The sequence below is a fragment of the Desmodus rotundus genome, chromosome 11 (genome assembly GCF_022682495.2).
Source record: "Desmodus rotundus isolate HL8 chromosome 11, HLdesRot8A.1, whole genome shotgun sequence".
Classification (NCBI taxonomy): domain Eukaryota; kingdom Metazoa; phylum Chordata; class Mammalia; order Chiroptera; family Phyllostomidae; genus Desmodus; species Desmodus rotundus.
In genome coordinates, this window is record NC_071397.1 from 101,797,861 (window position 1) to 101,823,762 (window position 25,902).

At 55.6% G+C, this 25,902-nt stretch overlaps 1 protein-coding gene across 3 annotated transcripts in view; it reads right to left on the reverse strand.

Annotated features, from left to right (window-relative positions):
• RPS6KA2 (ribosomal protein S6 kinase A2) overlaps positions 1 to 25,902 on the reverse strand; it is a 153,148-nt gene that overhangs the window by 59,021 nt on the left and 68,225 nt on the right. Inside the window, exon 1 of one of the 3 annotated variants that reach the window (XM_024552244.4) lies at positions 16,570 to 16,955. The exons of the other annotated variants lie outside the window; for them this stretch is intronic. Coding sequence (XP_024408012.2) covers positions 16,570 to 16,668 — 99 coding nt within the window. The 5' untranslated portion in view covers positions 16,669 to 16,955. Of the gene's footprint in view, positions 1 to 16,569; positions 16,956 to 25,902 lie in introns of those variants that run through there. 3 annotated transcript variants of the gene reach the window in all.

Consider the following 25,902-nt stretch of genomic DNA (forward strand, 5'->3'; position numbering starts at 1 on the left):
GGAAAGAGCAAGCCACCCACTTCTGGGGGATGAACTGTCACCCAGGCGCTAGTGCACCTGGGGTAATGTCTCTCCTGTACTCCCGATGACAGAGGACTGCCCCCTTGCCTGGTGGCACAGACGTGCCCCTGTCCACGGAGGACCCTGGGCTGCGACCCCCAGCCTGTGGCCGAGATGCTTTAGCTCCACGGCAGCTCTACATTTCCCCGACTCCCCAGGCCAAGCTGAGGGCCTAGGATGTGAGCAGTTTCCTATCCGGTGACTTGCAGCTGTGTGTGTATGTGACTCGTATTCCCACAGAAAAGCAGCAAAGGCTGACAGGATACTGCGAGCTCGGTCCCCACAACTGCCGAGTTTGGTGCCAGGGACCGGGGAGGACCCCTGCCTGTGGTGTCTGGGGTGGCCCTGAACACGCACACTGGGGATCCCGAGGCCCAAAGCCTAGAGAGCTGGCCTGGGTCGGACTCGGGCCCTTGCTCCCCTGACCATGCCTGCTGGAGACCATCCTGGGGACCAGGGGACCCACTACACCTGCAAGCAAGTCACCAGGAGAGGACACTTGCTTTGCCAGGCTTCATCCTTGCAGGACGAGGAGGAGTGGGCGGGTAAGGGACTCGAGGAGGTGGGTGGCCCAGGCGTGGGCTCTTCACAGAACAGGATGGAAAAGCTCTCAGCTCTGGATGAGTCACAGCTGAAATTAGCAAAGTACGTCCAGAGGACATCACTTGTCACCACCCTTTCATAAGTGAAGTGCTTTAGAAAAAAGCCGGGCTTTCTTCAAACGGATGGACGGTCAGCTTGACAGGAAAAAGCTGGCCCCGGGGCCCGTTGCCTCTGGCCACCAGCAAAAGCCAACCGTTCCTTGTGTCGAACAGCCAGTGTGGAAAAAGTGAGCTCAACCTCTCCCCACGGAACGGGGTATGCCCAGGCCTGCGCCTCGCATCCTTGTCCATTTTCACACGAAGGAAGAACAGGAACAGGCAGGATTCGTCTGCAGAACCACTGCACTGAGCGTGGGGCTCTGAGGTGCGCCCCTCGCCTACAGCGGGACTGCAAAGTGGCCGGTGTGACTCTCGGGCTCGGGGGACCCTGTCCCACCGCTGGGGTCTGCTCTGTCCCTGACGCTGGGGGCCCTGCCTGTGGAGTAGGACCCGCCAAAGTGCACCGTGTGCTGTGGGAGAGCTGCGTCAGCAGTGCCGCCCGCCCTTGGGCCCTTGGTCTCATCCCTGCGTTTCCAGCCACGGAGGGCGAGTGCCGGAAACTGTACCCGCAGCCCGCGCACTGGCTCGAACGCCGGTTTTAGCAGAAACTGAGGGAAAGAAGAGCCCTGAAGACCCCGCACTCCTGAAGTCCCCAGTGTCTCCTTCTTAAGACAGAGTGCCTCATCCATGTCTCATAAAAGACACTCAAGAAACGTCTACGCCCACCCAAGCTGTTAGAAACATTTCCCAAATCTCTAACTCTCTTGCTTTGTTACAGGACAAACTAAACTCTGGCAGTGTGAACGGCATGGAGATGAACTTGCAGTCTAACTGGGGAAGAAGCCCTTACGTCCCCGACTCAGGCGCTGAGGTCCTGGACACCCCCACCCCAGCCCGCCGTGGGAACACGGGCCCTCTCGCCCTGGATGCATCTCAGGGGCACGGGTGCTGATCTTCGAGTAAGCGCCCACGGGAACCTCGCACCCAGAGGCTGGCCGAGTAAGTGAACGGGAGCTCAGGACGATGATTCTTTTAACATAAAAGTTGCTGTTCTTACCCCATTTTCAGGACTAAATAATGAAGCTGCATGCAAACCATTTAAGTGAAATGGGATTTTAAATGTGTAGAAATTGGCAGAAAAAGCTCCTTATTTCACAAAGTGAATAGAAATGGCAAATGGAACACGCTTGCTTTTGAAAATGGTCTTATCAAAACCAGTGGGAAATGAAAATTCAAACTTGAAGTCATTTTTATCATATTATTCCTATTGAAACCTGGCTTGCTTTTTGCCTGCTGGGCACAGGGAACAACTTATTGAAATATTTTGTATATCCACTCCTTCTTTAAAAAGGAAGAGTCTCTTGCCCTCACCTCAAGAAGATGGCGATAAATGAAGAAAGAGTGAAAGTATAAAACAAAACAAAACAAACCAGCTAACTGGTCTACCTGAGTCTGACTAACGGGTGATTCCCTTCGGACGTTTGCCGAGCACCTACAGGCTACAGGGCGTTGCGCAGAAGGAGGAGTACAAATCCAGCCGAAGTTCTTTACTTGTAAGCCAGTTGTATGCTAGCAGACCCGCGGAGTAGAGAAAATGCCCTGAAATCCAGATCAATCTCAACATTTTCAAGGTGTGAGAATCCACGACTTAGATCTACACAGCTCTACACTGCTTACGAAGCCCTTCCTCGTAAAACTTATCATTTGATCCGCGAGTTGGCCTAGTCGGCTGCATGAGCTGTGCCCGTGGAGCTGCGTGCAAAGGCCGCGGGGGGCGTCGAGCTCAGACAATACTGAAGAAAAGCCAGGCGAAGGGAGGAAAGCCTCAAGTCTGACGTCAGGACCGACTTTAAGGGATGATAAATAGGACAGTGTGGTTTGGGCACAGGTTAGACACAGGGGACAGAAACAGACCCGGCCTTCCCAGGGGCTCGTCCGACACGACAAGGTGGCCGGGCAGGTCGTGGGGGTGGGACGGACCACTCAATAAGCAGTGTTGAGAAAATGGGTTCTCTGAACGGGGTTCCACGTCTGGGCCACGAGCTCGCACATGGGACAGCTGGGGTCCTGCCCCTGTAGCTGGCAGGGCACCGAGAGGGTAGCCGAGAAGTCCAGACTCACCTAAGGGCACAGGCAGCACCAAAGGTCCTCAGGTAGCCACTCCCTTGGGGGCGGCAGCTGGGGGCTGGGTGCAGCCCAGACACACAAAACAAGCTCCCTCATGCTGTGGCTCAGGGCAGGCTATGTGGGTGCTGGAGGACCTGACGACCCCCCACCCCGACAGGCAGAACCTGGGAACTTCATGTTTCTGGGCTGGAAGGGGGACGCTGTGGCGGAGACCTTCTCCACCTGGCTCCACCACGCCCTCCCTGCCGGGGCCCCAGCAGGGGACGGACACAGAACAGAAGGAATGAGATGCCCGAACACCGAAAGGCAAAGTGACAGTAACAAAATAAGGAGAAGCCCCGTCCTTACAGACCCTCTGAGAACATCCCCGGGATAAGCCGGCCCACACTGAGTGTTTAGCCACCGGCAACACTGCTGTGAAAGGCATGAGCACTCACACTTCCCCGGCGGCCCGCTCGGCTCTGCGGTGAGGTTCGGACAACCGGTCCGGGAGACAATTGAAGTCAGCGTTCGGAAGGCTCAGAGTCCACTTCAATGGGGATGTCACAGCTCACTAATAAAAGTACGAAAAATGTCTTGCTTTCTTTTAAAGCTTCCCCCAGCACAGGTTTGCTTGTGTGACCCATTTGGGGGTTTGCGGTGAGCTTGTGGAAAACTCAAAACAAAAAACCAAAAACACACAAAAAAGAAAAAGAAAAGAGCCAGAGGCCAATGAAGGAATGAACTGCACATCCAGTGTCGTCCAGAGTGGCCCATGTCCGCTGTCAGGGTGCTGGAAACACCGTGAGCTAACTCAGCTTGTGCGTTAAAGAGCCGACTCGCCAGGGAAGGTGGGAGGCCCTGGGGGTGGGGCAGAGCCAAGCGTGGGGTCCCTTGGGCCCTCAGCAGGTCAGTCAGTCACTAGGTGCCCATAGGTGCCCACACCGCCTCATCTGCGAGGCGGGTTGGTGCAGGCACAGGTCCAGGCGATGGGGCGGCGCGGATGGAACAGAACCGTGGGGAGTGCCGTGCGCAGGGTCCCGGGGGTGGGGAGCCCCCGTCACACACACTCCTGCAGCAAAGCCCTGCTCCCCAGGTTGGGGCAAGGAGGCCGCAGGCCCGCCCTGCTCTGTAGCCCCACAAGGGTGTCCCCACACAGATGCCTCCACAGAGGTGCCTCCGCACAGAGAACATGAGCTTGTCTCCTTAGTTAGATTATAAGCTCCTTCAAAGGGAACTCTGGGATGCCACAGCCTAAAGGATGAGCTTAATATGGGACTTACTAAGTCCTCAATTATGGCTCCGAACTTAAAATTGCTTATTAAGGCTAATCCACTCAGAATACGATAGTTCACACCTGTAAGTCTCCGGCGGCCATTCCTAGTCAAGTCTGCGGTACAATGCTGTCTGTCCGAGCACTCAGATCTGACGCCACATTTCAGCCAAAAACCAACACGCAGCCCACGGTTCTCGCGGCAAGAGGGCTGTGGAGGTGGCTCTTCACATAGAAATGCACGAGGGGCGCACACACGCCCTGTGCGCACTCGGCGAGGTATTTTTAAAGCGACGTAAAACCAAAAATGGCCCACACATTTTAGGGAAAAGAGCAAACCCGAAGGCCGCGTTCTGTGGTAATGAACCTGAAACAAAAACATGATGGATGGTTGAGATGGAAGGGCCTTATCCTGCCCGAGCGAATGCAGCTTCAGGCACAAAACCTCCGCCTCCCAGGCCCCTGGCCTCCTGTGTCCCAGGCAGGGTCAGAGCCTGGACCAGCTCTGCAGGAAAGCCAGGCCAGCCCTCGGCCACCCACGATGGGTCAGATTCCTCAGCGAGGTTTGCTCCAGCTGCAGCCGGGGCGGCGTGGAGGTAGGACGGGGAGCACGGCACCAGCGTGCGCCAGCGGGTCCGACTCCAGCCGTCTGCGCCCATTTCTTCGGAGACCCACAGACCTGAGCGCTCACAGAGTTAAAATTGGCTCCTCCCTGGTCCACCTCGAAAACACACAAAGAGAGAAGGAAGCCAGACACACACCTCCCTGGTCGCTGTGGGAGGACCCAGCCAGAGAGACCCCTCGCCTTCCTTGCTCTGGTACGTCAGAAGGGCAAGCAGCCCAGGGGTGTAATTCCACACGCCCTATCCTGAACTCGGCACCTGCTGGGGATCTGGCTGTCTGGGCAGGGCTGCAGGCCCGCCAGGTGACTGCACATCACAGCGGGACGACCCGGGCAGCACAAGTCATGGCACGCATGCCACACAGTGTCATCAAGAGTGAAAGCGTGACCCACAAAATGAGGGCAAAAGTTTGCAAATATGTCCTAACCAGGGGCTTGTGTCCAGAATATGCAAACAACTCCTGCAACTCAACAGTAACTTAAAAAATCACTTAAGTTTAAAAAGTGGCCAGATGGCAGGTGTTTCTCCAGGGAAGCCATGGCCAATATAATATGCACATGGAGAGATACTCAACACACCAGCCGCTGGTGAAACATGCCCCAGCACCACTCCCACCCGCCGGCACGGCTGCCACAGACAGGGCTACCGGAACCAGGAACCACAGGCTGCAGGTGGGAACTCAAGGGCCGCGGCCACCCTGGAACCCAGTCCGGACTTCCCCCACAGCTGGAACGGCATCACTGTGGGACCCAGCACTCCAGTCCCGGTTCATACCCAAGACACGTGAGGACACGCTTCCACACAGAGGCTCATGCATGACGTTCCTGGCGGCCCCGGCCCAGGTGTCTGTCACCAGAATGTGGGTACACAGCGTGTTAGAGCCACAAAACGGAACGCCTGCCACAACGTGGGGGCACCTCGAAAACACACAAGGAGAGAAGGAAGCCAGTCACAGAACTCGTGTTACGGTGCCACTTATGCGAACTGTCCGGAGTGGGCCCGACTGTGGGGGTACACTAGAGCGTGACCAGTCGGTACGCAGGGCCGGCCCGACTGTGGGGATACACTAGAGCGTGACCAGTCGGTACGCAGGGCCGGCCCGACTGTGGGGGTACACTAGAGCGTGACCAGTCGGTACGCAGGGCCGGCCCGACTGTGGGGGTACACTAGAGCGTGACCAGTCGGTACGCAGGGCCGGCGGGGGGCCGCGCAGAGTCACAGCTAACGGGTGCAGGGGGTCTCGCAGGGTGTCGAAAAAGTTGTAGGTGGTGGTGACGGTTGTACGGCTCCGCAAAAATACGAAAAAGCACGGAGTCGTGCACTTTAAGGGGGTGGGCTGTATGGTTACGAATTAGATTCCACAACACGGTTTACGGGGGAGGAGCCGTGGCCTTCAGGGGAACGCAGCACCACACGACTCCTGAGCCATGCAAAGGCGACTTCCCTGGGCAGAGCACATCTCCTCCGGTCTAACTTCAACTCCGAGTCAGTTCTCGGGAGGGTCTTGGAACTGTTTGGAGATGCCCAGAAGGCCCTGGCTCACGGTGTGGTGGGCAGTGACCTCAGGGTATCTGCTCAAGGCACATGACAGGCTTGGGGGGGACCATCCCCACTGGGGATGCGGACCCCATGGGCACCACGGTCGCCTGTAAAACAGCCCTCGGTTTAGAAGTTGGGCAACTCCCTGTGTGGGGGGAGGTAACCGGTATCTCCGTGGCCACGTCGGCTTCACCCGACTGGGTGCTACAAATACAGCAATGCTCGGCTCCAAATCCTCTCATCTAACTCAACCGTCTATGGTGCGTAGAAGACGATCTTCCATCCGAGAATTTCCAGTTACAGTGTTACGTCACCTGTGAGGGAGAAACTCACCATCGGGAGAGACTTTGGAGCCTCGCGGAACCCGGAACATTTGACTCCTGTTTGGATCTAAAAGGCGTTGGAGGAAATGTCCCTGATACCACCCACGGGAGATGACATCTTAGAAGCTGGGGAAGGCCGAGAAGGCAGCTGTCCTGGGAACCTTGCAGAACCTTCCCTCCCTCGTTTTCCGGTTCTGTGCGGTCTTGGCCCTGGACCTGCGCGGATGTGAGGCCGCTCTCTGCGTGTTGATCCCATCTGTCCCACGGCTGCTACACACTCACACACAAAGCTATGTTTACCCCAAATCCAAGCAACCAGGAAGCTGAGAATATCTTCTAAACATAGGACTTTCATGAGAAACATCAACTAAACACGAGTAACTAAACAATGTAAAGTCGCAGATTTATTTATCTGAAGTTCTACTTCCGGAGAAGGGAATAGGGTTGGTCCCAGTTCCGGCCGCTGTCCACTGTCCGCTGACACTGGAAGACCACCAGGCAGGAGGGAGCAGGGTGGGTGGGACGAAGGGGCGGAGAGGCTAAAGATAAGGAAGCTGTTATTTAGCTCCTCCCCTGTGGATAAATGCTTGTCGAGACTGGTGGTTTTCAAACTGGGGTGCTCTGGGACCCTGGAGGCCTGTGCCCGGCCACGGGGAGGGGGAGTCACAGAAAGATCAAGGCCCTTCTAACCCGCGCCAGCAGAGTGTGGCTCTTCTTCCAGACGTGCTTCGTACACTCAGTGCTGCGCAGGACGTGTGAAGACAGGGTCCCCGCGTGTGAGAGGAGTGTTAACGCCGTGATCTGAAATTGCCCTCAGGTTAGTACAGAAAGGACTGCCGGGCGCTTGGCAGCGGAGTCACAGGCGATCCATCATTTCTCTATGAGATGACATCGCGGGAGCTACAGGGGGGCACCGCAAGGTTTGACAAGTGTGCTGAGGACCTAGGAACATCGAAACATCGCGAAATATAGTATGAGCAATGAAAAGCTTAATCTTACTCAGAAGTGTTTTAGTGTCAAGTATATTTTATTAACCTGTGATTACCTGAAATTGGGGAATTCACAGACTGGAATAGTCAGGACATCAGATGATATCTTCCTACATTTGTGTCAACATAAAGAGAATTTATTAGCTTTGAAACATACAGCCCTGTTCTCTTTTATGTATTTTTCTAATCTCCTTTCCACCCTTCCTTCCTTTTCTTTCTGAAACAGGTGAAAACCTGGCTTCCGAGGACTCACAACCTGGCCGTGATTTGCTTTAGCACCTGGGCTGCTCACGTGACAAAGTGAGAACAGCTGCCTGGAGTGCTTTCCTTCTTGTTTTGATTCCTTTCTCCTCTTTACACCTCTTGCTATTCATTTCAATGCAGCATCTCTTACTACAAGTACCGGCTAGAAGCAGCGATGCGTAACGGTAAACACCACACACCACGTGGAAAAGGCGCTCGGGGATACTTCTGTGAGCACGCGAGGCCTGCGGCGGCAAGGTGCCGCTCAGCATTCAAACCACGTGGGAGGCAGGCAACAGCATCCTGGAGCACGTGCCCATGGCTGCCTCCCCGTGAGTAAAAGGTGACCCCACCAGCACACACAGCGGAGGCCGAGGTCGGACAGGAGGAACGGGAACTTCCTGAGTCCTGAGAGAGCTGGCTGCCTGGCACTTCTGAGCGAAAGCAGAGGGCACAATCCAAGGGAAAGAACCCGAGATGGCTAATACAGCAAACAACTTGTGCCCTTAGGTGACGCATTTCATGATACCACGCACTAAAAATGTATTTAGGATAAAGAATGTGGGCACTTCCGGGCAGAAAGGCTCTTGCTCACGAGTCCTGCAGGTTACGGTTTTGTGCATTGTCTTGAGTAACGGGTTCCACCATAGGTGGGGCTGTCACACAGGCAGGCAGAGGTGCTGTGTGGCCACCTCGGGCTGGGTGGGGGTGGTGTTAACAGGAGGGACACACAGGTGCTGCCTCATCACACCCATGATGAGTAGTGGACACTCCGTCGGGTGGGGATGGAGTCCCAAGCTTCTTCCTCTTCACACTCCCTCAGGCGCAGACACCCGACTACAGCCCGTTCATTTTAGCACAGCACTGTCTTCCTCACGCCGGTGCCTCAGCCACATAGGTGTCAGAGAAAAGACTGAGATGTGCTGCGGGGATGACAGACAGAGGTCTGCGCACGCAGGCCAAAGGCGGGCGCTGGGCTCACTCCCTTCTCTGCAGGGGGTGCCCTACAAAGTCTCCCTTGAGTCACCTGTCAGCAGGCGTGCGCTCTCCCTGTGCTGAGACCTGGACATACAGAGGTCTGCGCGCCTCGTGCCGCCCAGGGAGGAGGGCAGTGAGCATAACGGCACCTCGCTTCTGGCCACCACCTGTCTTTGTCCCAGCGTGACTGCAGACCAGGCAGGAGCGAGGACTCAACACACTCTGAAAACAGGTGCTCCCTCTGCTTCGGGTGCCTGGCTTTCTCTCCTTAGTTACCTTCAGAGCGAACCAGACAGAGTCCCTTCAGTAAGCGCAGGACACAAGTGTCTATTGCGTCACCTGGGGCACCTTGCCCGTCTGCAAGGTGGGCAGGGACCTCCTGCACCAGGGGGGCCTGCGCACTCCGGGGCCCCCACTCCTCTGCAGCCCCATCCCCACACCTCACACACGTGCCCCCAGGTGCCCCCCCCCAGGGATACTCACAGGTCACAGCAAGGGGCCTTCCCATTCTTTCATCCTTACAGAGACACAGTCCACGCTGGACTTTGGCTGTAGCAGTGCGTTTGGATGTTAACATTCTTTCCAACCTTAGTTCCACCAAGTTTGCACCTAATCGGTCAAAACTGATAAAACTCGGACTCGAATGAGCAATTTGTACCATAACCATTCCAAAAATATTCTTTCAAAATAGCCCATCCTTTTCCCCGACACATTCGGCAACCCCTTTTAATGAGTACGTGCTGGGAGCCCGTGGGCCTTGGGCAGGGCGGTGTGGCCGGGCCGTCTCCCTGCAAAGACGGTCACAGCTCACGCTGACCACACGGACACAGCCGAGTGGGTCCCTGCCTCGCGCTCTGGCTCGTGTCCACCCGACAGTCCCATGGCTGACGATGTGGTGGACGGATCGTTCCGGGGGAGCGTGTCTTTCTCAGCCTGTCCATCTTGTTTAGAGTCTCTTGTTTTCTGGCAACTGGAGGAAGGATGCAGGCCAATAGGCTAACTGCTCACTTTCTGATTCAGTTTTTCAAACGTTCCTCCTTTCACATGGGAGAGGAGAGCAACCAGAAGAGGAAGACTTCCTTTCTGTAAAAAGCCAGAACAGACCACCTCTGCCAGCTCCCCGGCCTCGCCCAGCTCGGGGCTGCAGGCTGAGTCCAGGGCAGCAGGAGCACGCTGCTGCTTCCCCAGAGCTGCCGTTTCCATGAATTATGTTTAAAATGACAGCCACACAGATTAAACCCTCCCTCTCGGGAACCCCGACAGAGTTACAACCTAGGCAAAGCCGCCTCGCGCCGGTAATGCTAATGTGAAGCACCTGGGCCCAGAAGTGCGGGCGAGGAGGTTGGCAGTGGAGGAAGACCTTCCCATGCAGTGGCGCAAAACCCCTTCCAGGGCGGGTCCGACCAGCGCCAGGGTGCGGGACCCCACGGAAGGCCAAATGCAGACTCCTCCCTGACAAGGTGCGTGTGGCTCGGCGAGCGTTCAGTAGCCTGAGGTTAGCACCGTGACATGCGGATCCCACGTCATAGGAACTCAAAGGGATGAAGGGGCCAGGCGAGGCCACAGCAGGACAAGGAGCGTGAGGGGCTGGGACGAGGGGCAGCCCGAGAGGTGGGCCCGTCCAGGGTGTCAGGGGCAGGAACACCGCGTGCGGGGCCTTGGGCCTTCGCCAGCCCGAGCTCCGGAGGGGGAGTGGCCGTGGTGTCCGTGGCTGGGGTCAAGCGGGGCTCTGTCCGATGGGCGTGTCCTAAACTCCCTTTATCGGGTCTCAGGGACCACGTGCAAACTGCCCATAGTAACCACTGTGCTGACACTTGCTGAAGATTCGAGGTCGACTTCACCCAAGGGACCTGCAGTGGGTCATGCAGGAGGGGAGAGGGACTGAGCCCAGCTCCAGGACGCTGAGGAAAACGGGGACTGATGGCCGAGGGTAAGGGCGGTGGTGGGGGTCGGTGGCAGACGAGAGTGTACTCAGGGGCCAGGCTGTATCTCTAACTGACCCACCAGGGTTCCCTGCTGAGGGTGGGCTGGGGCCTCCGACACCCTGGGGGATGGTGGGAGGAGGCACGAGATCAGATATTGAGGGTGATCGAATACTGAGGGTGGGGATTCTCTCTAGATCAACTTAGGATTCTTGTTACTATTGGGTGTGGCCGGCCCCACAGGGACTATAGGGAAGCCCGAGGCTGAGCAGAGGGGTCGGGGATGCTGTGCAGTCCGGTGGAGGGTCTTCGTCAGCACGTATCTGGTGCTTCCAAACACGGGCTCCTGCTAGCACCATGCGCATCCACCCTGCACCCCGGTCGGGTGGGGGGGTCCTCGTGATTAATCCAGCGGCACCACCGCACGTCTCCTCAGCTACCTCGTCAGCAGGGGGGCTGCTGACACAGCTGCAAATCCACATGATGAACGGCGTTTTGTACTGAATATATTTGTCTGGCCCATTTGCTTCACTAACTCTCAGGTAGCACCGCAGGCCTTTTATTGGTAATTCCTACTCGACTTTAATTCCCTAGCTTTTACCAGTGTAAATATGCCAACAAACATGTTTACAAACACACAGTGCCGTGGGGAGGGGGGGAATACAGCACGACACAGCCCAGCGTCGTCAGAACGAAAGCAGAGCACTGCAGAGAACACTTGCCCCTCTTAGCGCCGGACTAGCTCAGCCGTAACATGGGCAGCGTCTGTCCGGAGAACAGCTACGCCCTGCCGCTGCCATGGGTACAGTGGGTGCCGCGCCACACAGAACGAGCCCAGCCGGAGCCGAGAGACGCAAGCCCAGACTTCCGTGTGCCGAGCAGCCCACACAACACTGCCAACGAGCCTTCTCTTCCTCTGCGCACGTCCAGGGTCTCCATCCCCACCCCTCCCATCCCCGAGAGTTTGGACATCTGTCCCCTACCCCCTTATTCATTGGTCGCATCTCAGCAATAGTTTCCCCAGCGTGCAAGACACCGAGTGAAAGCCTGGGCAGTCAGTAAGTCAGACGATGTGGGCAGATTGTCCATTTTCACCTGGGGACCTTTCATTTCATTTCGCCTGGACGCAGGGGAAGCACACGCAACTCGTCTTGCTGCATCGAGCTGTGTGGCAGAAGACAGTGGGCTCGCGTTTTACCAGCAGAAGGGGGGAAGGAGGTGCAGGAAGGAGGAGGGGAGGAATCTCAACATTTTGGGGGGTCTTTTCACGTAGTTTTGAGTACGCCACAATACTTTGGGAAGTTTCTTCAATGTAAGGAAAGTATGTAATGAAGCTAACAGGTAAGCATGCCACAGAAACAATGACCACAAAGAAGAAACTAGGTTTAGTGTCTTTAAAATTGAATGAAGCATAGATAAGCAAAATGATAAGCAAATTAAGCATTCACTAATACGGACCATTTATTGCAGTGTCCTCTGACATTTTGTGGTCTGAAAGCCCAGTAAAACCAAGATTAACATAGAATTTCTGTGGGTGCATTTCTTGAAAGTACCTGAAAATGATTTTAATTAAAAATGGTTTTCCTGGAAAGCACCCAAGAGCTAGAAGAAGAGCTTACCTATCCAGTACCAAGAACACGCCGGAATGTTCCGCTTTCCAGGGAGCTTGCTTTTTTCTGTGACTGGAGCCAGCATGGAAAAAAGGAGTCCCTTACCCTGACTTACTAGGCCACCAGGTCTCCCTCAGAAAGGGGCACGCAGTCACAGTGTAGTCGTCTGCGCACAGGGACGGGGCTTGATGATCTGCGGCCCCGAGAAATCAGGAAGAACTGACAGGGACGTAATGAGACTGTTCAACGCCAACGATGCCGCCAGTTTCACAGGGCTCACCCCTACACGGTGGGCTGCGTGTACCGTCTGCCTCTCACGCTGGGCGCCCGCTCCCTGAGGGCAGGGTCAGTCCTTCCTCCCCAGTCACTCAGCACAGCACCCATGGCGCACGCTACATGTGCTTCGAGTGTGCAGCAACCGTGCAAAAATAAAATAAAATTCTTCCACGAATAGTTTACCACTACCAACCTCCCACTTGAAATCTGTCATCCTGTCCTTTGTACTCATCCCCAATGTCCTTCGGTACAAATGTCAAACACAGGTCATCAAAGCCCCCTGGCCTGGGTAACCCCAAACTCACTGAACTAACCTTTAGGATACTGGTAGATAAATCTTACCCTGAGTAACTCGTATCACTTTTCATTGACTGAAAATCTGTAAACCTTCCCTAGCCACCTGCTCTCACCTGTCCCAGCCCCTCGTCAGGCTCTGGGGCTTGCCCACCTGGCCTTTGGTGGCTGCCCGGGAGCCCTGAAGGTGGAGTAGGGGAGGGCTCTACCCAAGCTCCACTAAGTCGGGACACTGACACTGGGCACTTCCTGGCTCTAGAAGCCACCTTAGCTCTCGGGGCCCTGGTGAGGGCACCCACATCGGGAACGTGTCCGTGAGTCAGGGCAGCTGACTCACGGGGGACGCACAGGGTGAGGATGAGGAACGCTGCCGCCCCAGGAAAGACGGTTTCAACACCCACAGCTCACAACGCTGACCAGCGTTTTTCTCAACCACGCTCCATGTTATGTCTTCCCTCGTGGTAGCTCATCATCATCACATGAACCCCGTGAGGCAGATCCGTTCCCATCCCCACGCCACACGGAAGGGAAGTGAGGCTTAGAGTTTGAGAAACCGCCCAACCCATGAAAGGTGGAAGTGAGGGCGCAACTTAAGTGCACCTGATGCCAAGCCCTCATTCTTCTGGAACTTTCTAACTTCCAGAAAAGGCTCCCTAGAATAACTTTAGGTTATGGAACACATTCCAAAGTATCCCATAGAGCGATTTCCTTTCATACATTAAAATTGCCCTCCTCCCTGCCTCCTCTTCTGTACGGTAAACTCTAATAAACACATAACCAAAATGTCTAAAATTAATAACAGCTCCTACAGGAAGAGCTTCCTTCAAAACATTTTAGGAGCAGAAGCAGGAGCAAGGCATCAGCTTCCCTGGGCCCCACTTCTTGTCTGTAAAATGGGCTGAAGAATGAGCTGGTGCCGAGGTTCCCAGGCAACACCAGGGCCCCGAAATCGGGGCTTTTTTGGGGTGAGGGTCTGGCACACGCTGAGACCCGATACCTTCCCAGGGCATGGGCACAGGAGTCTACGCAAGACATCCAGTCTCCCTCTGGAAGCCCCACATCATTCTTGCCAGAGCTGAGTACGCAGCCCTCGCAGGCGGTGCGGTGCTGGCACGCTACGGAGCGGTTTACGCTGCGGTCCATAAACCGTCCCTGTCCGATTAAGTGGCCTGGCTTCCCTGTGGGTGAGAGTCCACCGTGTGCTGGGTCCTGGATGTGACGTCTGAAAGCATTAAGTCTCTCCCCAGGAGGCTTTTTAATAAAGACAATGTTGTTTTAAACTTCAAGTGACAACTGTTACTTTCCTTTTTGTGTGTGTCACTAGATTTTGATTTCAAAAAACAAAATTTTTCCATCTTCATGCACATTTGAAAATATAAATTTCACAGAGACCATAAAAAACATTTTTACTGTGTTATCTTTTTCATTAGTGCAAACACAAATTATGCAACTAAGTGTCCTCTTTCTCACCCTCTCACCATTGACAGCCCTCCCTCCCAAATCTTACATTTTTTGGTGAGTGATTCTTAGCTTATAACCTGCAGTGACCATACAAAGAGGCGGGCTTCTCCGGAAAAAGATGAAAAGGCAGCTGGGCGGGAATGTGGAATTTACTAGACCAAAGCCACTGACTGACTGGATCCCCCACTAGGTGGAGACCCTACAAGACCAGGACTTCTGGGTCTTGATTTTTTAGAGCTACAAGGTCCAGGAAAGGGCTGAACACAGAGCGGGCTCTCCACAAACACTCGCCCAGTGAATTAGTTGGTAAGCTGCCAACAGGACCCTGTTTCGCAGGGTCTTTTTGCCCCCAGCGTTTGCCCCTCACGACAGGATGGGTCGGTATTGTGAAACGTGCCCACTCCAGCTTCACAGTGTCACTGACAGGCGCTGGTGGGCGCATGGGTAGAGAACAGAGCGTGGTGTCGGCAAGCACGTCTGTTATTATCACAAGCACTTCTCTCCCGCACCCAGTGCAGCGTCGGCCAGGTGAGTGCCCCCGACGGCTTGCTGACAGACGCCGTTTCCTTGCAGGTGGTCAGGCCTTCTGCAGATCTGATGGTTTACCAATGTGTTTTAGAAATGCAATTTTTGCACTGAAGAAACTTCCCGTCTGTCCCCTCCCACCCTGGGTTCCATTGTATTCCCCTCTGAGGCACTTAACAGCCCGGTTCTCTCTGCTGGACCAGCACACAGAGCTGTGTGTGCCGGGCTGCAGCATTGTTGCTGCCCCGCCCCCCGCCGCCCCCCCAGGTCTGCCCAGTTTCTTCCTGAACCACACCAGACCACACCAGCCCACACCGGGACCCGCTCACACATGCGCCTCCCCTGGAAAGGACAGTAAATGGAAGGTGTTGTGTAATGAACTCGGTGTTTTGATGAATAAAAACTTATCAGGTATAAAGGTGAATGCAGTTTTGAATTTCTGTTTTTTGTCAGCTTTTGCTTTTTAAAGTGCCCGAGTCCCAGGAAAAGGACTCATGCCAATGAACTTGTGTCTAATTTCTGTCAGCGTGAGGCTGAAGGCAAGCCCTCCTCCATTATTTGATTAATAAGTTATATCTGATGGAAAAGACGTCGGAAACCAGCCAGAGATCCTTTCCAATCCTTCAAATTCTGATTTAGTGATACCATAACAGAAACTTTTTACAAGTTTCATAACAGAAACTTTAAACAAGTAATTCCCTGTTGCTTTCATGCCTCTTCTCGGGCTTTGCTTGAAGATCTTAATGGCTGTATCTAATATCATGGCAGCCTGAACAAAGGAACCAAGATGAAAAACGGGACATTGTTCCAACTGATTTGACATCATGAGAAGCAGACGAGCCGAAGCCTCGGTAGGTGCCAGCCTTGTGGCAAAGGCAAGGGCAATGTCAACGGAAACCTCCACCTTGTGTTCCCCCCCCCCCGCCCCCCATCACAAGTCTCTTTCTCACTTGAACACATTTCACCATTTTGTCATCTATAGATTCAACAATGTGGGTTGGACACTGGGAAGAAGAGAGTAAGATTTGACTGCTGAAACGAAAAACACATCAGAGAACCGTGCACCGATGACTTTGGAAACCCGAGGATGACAAGATGAGGAGGGACAGGGGGAAAGGACACGATTGCCAGGGTCCTCTGGGTTTCCAGACGGATCTGTGAAACCCGGGGCTGCGGGGATATTGCATCAGCACCTTTCAGACTGGCCGGAGTGGATCGTGCAGCTGTATTTATCTGTTCTTTTGGGCTAATTCTGCACTGATTCGAACACACGGACGATCTGCACCACACGGCAGCACTGGCGCGGCTCCGGGCTCCGGTACAATGAGCCCATCACACACGAGCAGGGGAGGGCTGGGAGGTCCTATGCTTGGGACTTCGGAGGTGCCACGGGAGGCCGGCCAGCCCTCCTCACCCGGAGCACCCAGGTGACTACCCCGAATCCTGCCCAGACCGTGGAACAAAATGAGTTAGAAATTCGTCGGGGGCAGAGTTTATGTAGGTCCCGCTGACGACCAAGGGCCAGTCCCGTTATTGCCAAGTCCCAACAGGAACACCGGACCAGCCCTCAAAGCACTTTAACTCCCCGACAGGCGCCCGTGGATACCGTGCATGTGCTAACGGGCAAGGCGCGGACGGCTGGACCTCGCAGCATCCTCCAGGGCGCGGCCCGGGGAACCTGCGCGCGCAGGGGCGGGGGCAGTTACCTCTCGCCGACTTAGGCTGGAGCTCTTGGAACGCGACTTCTTGCGCAGGTACACGGAGAAGAACCTGCGCACGGTGAACTTCCTCATGCTCAGCTCCATCTCCCCGTGCCCAGCCAGGAGCAGCCGCAGGGCCGCAGGACGCGCATCCCCGGCGCATCCCAGGCGTGGAGGTCAGGTCCGTGGGCGGGCGCGTGTGGCCGGGGAGCCCGGCGGGGCGGCCATCCGCGCGGGGTGCAGGCTGCGGGCACAAAGGGCAGGCCGAGCCGGCCCCAGCGGCCGGGCCGCAGCAATCACTCCTCCTCCACCTCCACCTCCTCCTCCGGTGGTGGCGGCTGCGGGGCGAGGACCAGGCAGCCCCGCCCGCCTCTACTGCCGCCAATCAACGCCAGCTGCCCCAGGCGCACCCTCCTCTTTCTCCTGTCCCGAAAAGACCAGCCCCGAGCAACCCCACCCCTCCCAGCCCCGCCCATGCTACTACTGCCAACCAGCTCCCGCCGGCCACGCCCAGCCACACCCATCTCCTTGTTCTCCCCCACTACCACCAATCAGAGCCCTCCGATCCACCGCCCCAGGCGCTCAGTCCTCCTCCTCTCCCCTTCCTCCGAATAGTACTCACTCCGTGCAGCCCCGCCCCGCCTCCGCTCCGCCCACCGCCTCCACCGCCAATCAGCGCCCTCCGCGGCGCATGCCTAATGAACCCGCTGAGGGCGGCTGTGCTGCACGGGGCTGGGCCAGCGGTGCTGCCAGTCCGCTGTGCTCGCCTCTGGTTCTCCGTTCTGCTCCGTTGGCCTGCTGGGTTTTTTCTAGCTTAAGGGGTGTCATTGTTTTCCTTCCTTAAAGCATATATTTGCACACTTTGGCATAATGCTCTGTGCCGAACAAAAACTTTTAACTGTTGATTAGCAAACACTTCCAGAAAATGGAATAAATCTCGGGCAGGGGGGATGCGAACTCTGCACCCCTCCCAGTCCCGGGCCCAGGACTCCCTCCTCTCCCGCGGCCTGCAGCTTGGGAGCCCAGACCTGAGGGTTCACCCGCCACTCTCCAGTGGTGAAAGGGTGCCCACGTGGTCGGGGACAGGGCAGCGGCTGGCAAAGCCGCCCTTGGCAGTGGTTGGAGAACAAAGGCACATCCGTCCTCCCTGACCTCCGACTCCATATATAGAAAACCATCCGGACGCATGACCCATCCGGGCCTGCACAGAGCTCCTGCAGAGGCAGGACTCTGAGGCCAGCTGCTGATTGTTGGGCTGCAAGGGATTTGCCTTAAAGGGAAACATACTTTTTTCCCCCCTACAAATGCTTGCTGGAGGGCCGTAGGCAGTCCCAGATCAGTGAGCAGCGATCTGTGCAGCCTGTCTTGTTTCACTCGTGTGCAATGTCCACGTGTTGAGTTTATATTTGAGACAGGGTCCAGCGATCTCATTAGCATTACTGCCATGGGCCCCTGAAAAGTCCCCAGGTGGTTATCCCGACAGACTGAAAATCCTGGAGTCATGCCATCGTCTTGGCAGAATCAAAGGTTGCATTAATGCCTGTGATAGGCTGACTGTGCTAAAGCGAGTAAGGAGGCAGATGACCCCAGCAAGGGCTGGCAAGTTCACGTGTGAGGTCACAGGTGAGGCCAGGCGGCTCTCACCCTGTAATGGATGCTGCAGGCTCCAGCGGCAAGCACAGAGCTTTTAGTGTTGGGATGTGGGTGCTGCCGCTCCCTTGCATGGGGAACGTGAGCTCGCTGGCATGTCCTGTGTTCCCACTGGGAATCTCTCAGGTGGAAATATGCCAATCAAAACCGGTCCCTGCTTCCCTTGACAGTTCTGATGGATGGCAATTATTCCTACTCCGGGAACCAGCTTCTCACCTGGTGCATCAGCCCCACCCACACCGCTCAGGTGTCCCAGCTGTGAGCAAGCACAAAGACAGGTTCAGGCGACACCACGCTGCTCTGGCAAAGACAGACACTGGACACCAGCTGGTCACCAGCTCCGGGACAAGGAAGGGCCATCCCTCCTAGCTTCTCTGGGGGGGAGCTGGTAGAACTAACTGGGAAGAGGCAGGAGGGAGTGTGACGGGGCTGGAAAGGAAACATCTTATGGGACGTTCATGACTCCCCTGAATCTGAATGCAGCAAACTGCTCTATTGAACTTGGAGAACTCAAGACACACACACACACACACACACACACACACACATAACAGCTTTCATATTTCAACTCTGGAATTCATTTTGTTGCTAGGACAAATCTGATCACCTTTGTCCTGGTAAAACAGAGGTGTCTCAACATCCTTAGCAACCGTCCACCTGCCACACTGTACGTGCTTATACAGGAGACCCTCAAGACCACCAGGTTGGGGGTAGGTATCAGGGCCCACCTTCACCTGGGTCCAAATGCTGGAGAAGGACAGGTGAGCTTCATAAAGACTGGCGCCCAAAGGAGGGGGTGGGCTCGGAGGGAAGACACACAGCTTGGCAGACCACTGGTTACGGTCAGGGTTTCACTGACTGAAGCGCAGTCCCCGTGGGACCGGACTCCATGGCTGCTTCTGCATCTGACAGAGTACCTGGACCGCGGTTGCAATAGGAATGCAAAATGATGACAAGGCTCCTGGACCCCAGAAGCCCCCAGTGTGCCATGTGGACAGAGACAAGTGGGAAGTCAGTCCTAACTGGAGATGTCAAGGTAGAAGTGGCATTTGGCGTGACTCCCAGGGTGAAGGAGACATTTCCTGGGCAGACAGAGCAGGGGGCGCCCAGGGTTCCTGAGCCCTAGAACACACATGATTTCATGATTGATTAATGAAAATTAGAATTCCTACCAAGCCCCCAAGATACCTGGGCTATAAAATTTCAGTATTTCAAGGACAAATAAATAGCGAAGCTGGTTAAAGGAGGTGCTAGCGGCCCTATTACCCACACCTGGGACTCCCTCGCCTTCTGAGAGCACCGAGTGCCCCGGGCAGGTCACGTGAATCCTGTGACCTGCGGGCACACGGCAGCTCAGGTCTGTTCAACACACTGGCTACACCTGGATGTGGGAGGCAGGAGGAGGAGGAGTCGAGGGTGCTGTCAGGTTTGCAACATTGAGATCACAGCCATTCGGTCCAGGGAGGACAGGAGCCCACCCACACTGCATGGGCGCCTAGCAGTGCTCTGCCCTCAGTGAGGGTGGACAAAGCAAGCGGACAAAGACAAGGAATCGTGACTCGGCTCTGGCACTAAGGGGGTGAGAACTGTGCCCTGAGAACTGATGGTCCCCAAATTCTGTGAGCGTAGGCTGCGGCCCTAAGTCCTGCTCGCTCTCTGTGTAACCAACACAGCAACTCAAGCCGCGCGTCTGACGTGGTCTCGAATGTCCTGCCCTCAGGTGCCTAGTGGAGAGAGACTTACAAAGAATTCCGCGGATGTGGTTTTGGGGACAAGAGCTGAGCACCCCATCCTCGTGGACACTGGGCGCAACAGAGCCTTCGAGACAACCGGCCCTGCACTTGGACGCCTGACGTTCGGCTACTAGACTCAGCAGGTGTGGCAGATAAAAACCGGTCACATCTGTCTCTCGGGAAATACAATGAAGAAGTGAAAACGCGATTGAAGAACAGACTACAGTCGGAAGGCAACAGTGGCCGAGCAGATAGAACAGTGAACAAAATGCCTCCGGAAATGAAACGAGGGGTCACTGCACAGGAAGCAGAGGCAGCTGGGCATAGAGCGAGCGCTCTGTCTCCCAGAGCGAGTCTGCGCAGCGCAGGCGGCGAGTCGCGGTCAGCGTGCCCGGTATCACACGAAGGAGCAGACCTCGGAAAGTGCAGTGTCTGGAGGTAAATGTCTACCTGCTGTTCCGAGGGCCACTTGGCCTTTGCTGAAATTCCCTGAGCCGGCACAACAGGGGTTCTCATGTTGAGATGACTTTATCACCACCCCACGGACATTGCTATGTCTGGGGACAATTTTGGTTGTCACGACTGGCATGAGAGGAGGGGTGCTCCCTGGCACCTAATGAGCAGAGGCTAGGGATGCTGCAGAACAGCCCCCAGTGCACAGGAGGACCCTCGGTGAAGGATGAGCCCTACCCCGCGATGGACGGGGGAGGGAAGGGGAGAAACCCGCCTCCCTTTCTGGACATCACTGGGACCTACAAAAAGGGCGGGTCCCTGTGGGTAAGCCGCATGTGGAAGTGCTCTGTGAGCGGTAATGTACTCAACAAAGTTGTCAGTTGTTAAAATCCGAGAGTTTGCTACGGAAAATTCACAGTAGCTGGGAAAGGGGCGGACCCCCAGGTTCTGGGATGTTATCTGTGAGTGCTCTCTATGAGACCACGTTGTCTCCCCAGGGTGGCCCTCCAGCCCGCTGCCCAAACTTCACTTCCATCGCGTCCTTGTTCCCCATGCCCAACGATGCACGGTGGCCGGACGAGACTTTCTAAATATTCTTCTCATGTCCCCTTCTCCCCACCCTGCTGTCTGTCAGAGTGCGGGCCCTCATCCGTCCTCGCCAGAGTGGAGGAGCACTAGCTGTGTGCCGTCCCCGCAGCTTGTCTGCAGTCTGAGTACCAGCCAGATCTTTCTAAAAGCAGATCACGTCAAGCACCCCGATGCACCACAGCTCCCCCTGGCAGCAGGGCAGAGTGCAGGCTGCAGGCCCAATGGGCCCCCGTTTCACCAGCTGTCCCCCAGGATGTGGCTGTGCCCCCACGCTGAACTCCCAGCATCCATGATGCTGTATGTGTGTGGCTGCCTGGTGCGTCCTTCCTGCCCTCTGGCACCCACCTGCGGGCTGTGCCTCTTTCCCACGACCCCCACAGTTCAGCATGGCCCCCGCGGAAGCCTGCAGACACTGCTTTACCCACAAGCTGTGTTGGGGGTCCTCCCCGGGGCCTGGTTCCCACACCACAGTGGGTTAACACTCCTGGCTTCTCTGTCTACCTCTCTGCCAACGTGGCAACACACCGGAGCCCCTGTCAGCACACGCTCGGCATGTTTGTTTAAAGAGATGTCGTGCTGCTTCCTGTCAGAGCTGGCTGTGAGGAGCCTGGCCTACGGTAACACACCTGTGAACCCTACGAAACAGACACAAGGAACCCACGTGAGGAGGGGAGGTCTGGGGTGGTGAACTGGCCACTGAAGCTCCCACTACAAGAAGGAAAGGGCTCAGACCAGTCCGGGTGTCAGCGAGCCCGCAGACCCTGCATGTGTGAAGCACGATGCCAGCTTCCATGGGAAGAAATCACAGGAGGGAGGAGCAATCCAGGGGTGCCAGGCTGGGGTCCTCACTTCCTGAGACCATTGACTGCACTTGCCCCAGAAATCCCATGAGTCCCGGCTCCGAGGTCAGAGCACCTCCAGCCAGAAGTCTGGGGGCAGCCTCCAGGGGCCCCCTCATGGCTCTGGGTGCAGACGCGGCGGCGCTCCGGCAGCAGGACGGCAAGGCTCCCCGTCCACAATCAGCTTCTTTTTGAGACAGTGCGGGGACCCCAGAGAGGTTCGTTACATGCGATGGCATTGAGAGGAAAAGACACCCAAGCGGTGTGTGTGCCAAGGGGGGGCACTTGAAGACATCTCATGAAGATGCTGTGACTGGCCTGATCTTCTCTAGAAATCCTATTTAAAGAAGGGGAGGGGCAGCGGAGCCATTCTCTCGCTGCGAGGTGGCAGCGCCCGTAGCTTTTCTACAGCTCCCACGTTGCTGCGGGTCACGTCCTGTCCCCCCAGAAAAAGTTGTGTTGGCATCCTGACCCCTAGGGACCTCAGAATGTGGCCTCATCTGGGGAATAGAGGTGGTTGCAGATGGAACTTGTTAAAGTGAGGCCAGACTGGAGCAGGGCGGGCCCTAGTCCAGTACGACGGGTGTCCTAGTCACAGACACAGCGAGCAAGGCCACGTGGCAACCATGGCAGAGACTGGAGTGTCACGGCCACCACAGGAGCCAGAGGAGGCACGGAGCCCCCCCACCCCGCACGGCTCAGCGCAGCGTGGCCCTGCCCACACCTTCGGTTCAGCCTCCCAGCCTCCAGAACCTCAAAACCAAAACCTCTGTCGCCGGAAACCCCCAGTTTGTGGTAGCCATGGCAGCCACAGACACTTCTCACCACACAAGTGTCACAGGGAACCTTGGTGACAGCAATGTCTGCGAAGAGGCTCCCATTTAACACAGCATCTGTTCTAACAGTATGTGAGGAAGCTCAGCGGTGAACAGAGAAACAGGCGCTATTCTGGGGCCCACCAAGCCTCTCTGTGGATTGCAGCAGAGCTGTGAGAGGGAGGGAGTTCGCAGGAACGAGGAAACAGGTAAGATTATAGCAGGAAGGATTTGTTACTTAAACAGGAAAAATGAAATCCTCATCACAGGAAAGTCTCTCCAGACCTGGAATGTGTACAAAGGAGAACATTGTTGCGAGAAAGTTGTTTGTTTTGTTTTGTTGTAGCAAAAAATGTTCATCTCCTAAAAAATGTTTCAGAGATTCCTATGGCATTTCCAGCACGAGATGTTCCTATCAGAGATGGGAACTCACTGGACACACAAAACACAGGGACATGGACACGGTGGCTTCGGCCGTGACCGGGTGCTGGGGTCCACCCTCCTCCCGGTCGGGGGCGGGGCACCGTTCCTGCACTCGAAGGAGCACATGTGCAGAGGGAGGTTTCCTCACACACGAAAATGCCGGCTAAAGTGAGGCTGGGAGTCCTCACCTTTTGGACACATGACTGATGCACTAGTAAGTGCGGGGAAGGGATTTGGGCGCCAATATGAGGCTAAGACGGAATTCTCCGGTGGTGTGTACGGCATTTGTCCGGGGTCTCTGTCAGTCCCTGGAACCCGGGGCCGAGGTTTCAATAGGGTCTGGGGAAGGGGGGCCTGGACAAGGCCAGCCCACAGGGTGGGCGGAAGTCAGGACCCTCGCGGAGCTAAGTGTTAGTGGGGTTGGGGTCACCCCTCCCTCTGCAGCAAGACAGGAGCTTTCTTCCTGTGAGCCCAGAGGGGCCCAGCGAGGGGTCTCTCTCCCCACAGGTGTCTGCAGCTCGTGATGGCTGGTGTGAGGCCGAATCACATTCCCAGGGCAGCCTGGAAACCACCTGGACAAATTTACTTCTTAAAGGGCCCAGACGGAGCACCCCGAGGACCAGGCAGAGGCGACTGTAAGTCCTCTGAGGCACGCCTTAAGCTCGTCCAAAGCGCAAGTGCACAGAAATCCCAAGGGGCACAAGTCACGACCCTAAATTGCCAAACGCACGGGGGAATAGCTCCGGAAACACAGCAAACTGCAGAATCAGACTGGTAAAGACAGCAGAGGCTGGCCGTTTTATCTAAACAATACAAAATGTTTGTTAAATAGGCTTAAAAAACAAAGGGGATTGGCAGCATTCCCAAGAAATGAGAGATTACAAACCAATCAAGCAGGTTTGTAAACGAAAGTAAAACTTTTAAAATTAAACTGTACATTTTAAATTCAAACTCAATAGATAGAATAAACAGCAGTTTAGACAAAGCCCAAGAAAACGTTAATAAAGGAAAATTGACGGAACGCGCACCGGAAAGTTACAAGGACAGGAAGTGAGGAAGGCAGGGTGAGAGGCACGGAGGCGAGGGAGGGAGGGAAAGCACCAGTTTGCGTCTGAGCCTCTGAGGGGAGAGGGGACGGGAGGGCGGTGGGTGAGCGGGATTCACAGCGGGTGGGCAAGAGTGGAGAACTGTCTGTCCACAATTCATAGCATTCTCCAGTCCTTGTAGTTAATCTTAAGAATTAAATAAAAATAAATCTATCCCCAAGCACATCACATTAAATCTGCAGAATGCCAAAAACAAGAAAAATCTCTCCAAAGCAACCAGAAGCCAGATTTTCTGCGAACGAATGTCAGACTGTCAGCTCGCATCTCCCCGGAAGCCGCATGGGAGGGCTAAGAGAAAACAATTTCAACCTCGAAGTCTCTCGCAAAGGCTCTTTCAAGGACAAGAACAAAAGAAAGACACTTCCAGACAAGCAGCCTGAGGGGCGCTGACTCCCAGTGAAAGCGCAGAGGTAAGCTAAGCCTTCCCTGAATGCGAAAAGAAAAATAAAAGTATCACATACTCTGTGGCCTTTGATCAAGTTAGAAACTTGATGTTAAAAACGGCAATTACAGAAGCAGGTGAGCAGAGTTACGATCGCCTAACGCAGCGTGTTTCAGCCGCCTCATCTCGGGCACACAGGAATGGATTCCTGAGCCATTCTGTACGGCCCTCCGAGGCCAGTCCTTGGGGACGCGCTCCCCGCCCCCAGGACCAGCCAGTCCCAGGTAGGGCTCTGAAGGGCACAGGGACCCTCAGACGTTCGAAGAGATCTTGGCTCCCGCTGCTGGACGGTAGACTCTGTGGGGCAGGAATTGTCTGTTTTCCAGCCCCTACACCGGCGCCTGGTGCATGCCCATTGAGGACGCGCTAAGCGGACACACAGTGGGCCAAGCAGCTTTCCCACGAGGCGCCCAGTGCCACAGGACGGAGTGTGGCACGAAGGGCTGGGCGGAAAGTCCAGCTGCCCCCTCTCCTCTCCCTCCCGCGCCCCATCTCCCAGCCAGGAATCGGTACATCACCTGGGTTCACTGAGGGGACGCGTCAGTGACCCTAAACAATGCTGTTAGGTTTGCAAGAGACCTAGGCCATGTACTGAGTACAAGGAAGACCTGCTCAGTAGGGCACAGAGGCCAGGCTCCCCGTGGGGCCTCCTGAAGTTCAAGGCTGTATACAGCCCACACTTCCGAGCCAGTGTGCGTCCCGTCCCATGCCAGCTCCCCAGTCGGTGACATCACCACTTCCAGTTCCTGTGATCGGACTTCCTTCCCGGGACAACTGGCTGTGGAGTCTGGTGACGGCTCAGGAAGTCTGCACCTCCGATGTCGCCACCACCGGGAGACAAGCGCCATGCGGCCCACTCTCCCTGCTGTGTCAGGAAGGGACCCACTCTCCCTGCTGTGCCAGGAAGGGACCCGATGCAAGCTTCAGGCATGCAAACAAATTGCAGAAGCATTGGAGCCTGGACGTTTTTTAAGGAACAGCTTAAAAGTATGGAAAACCAAAAAAGAAGCTGAGGTCTGAGAAGTCTCCGTTTCTGGCCGTGTGAACGTGACTGCTGGTGTGTTTGTGTCTCGAAAAGCGTGCCCCAAAGCCCCAGCCCCAGAGCCCGTGAATGGGACCTTATTTGGAAGCAGAGTTGGGCAAATGTAATCAAGTTAGGGTGCCATCACAGCTGGGTTGGGGGGGCCCGAACTTCCGTAGGTCTGGTGTGCTTACAAGAAGGGATACACGCAGAGGAGAGAGACAGGTCCGAGGGAGGGGCCTGCACAATTGGACTCCCGAGCTTGGAGC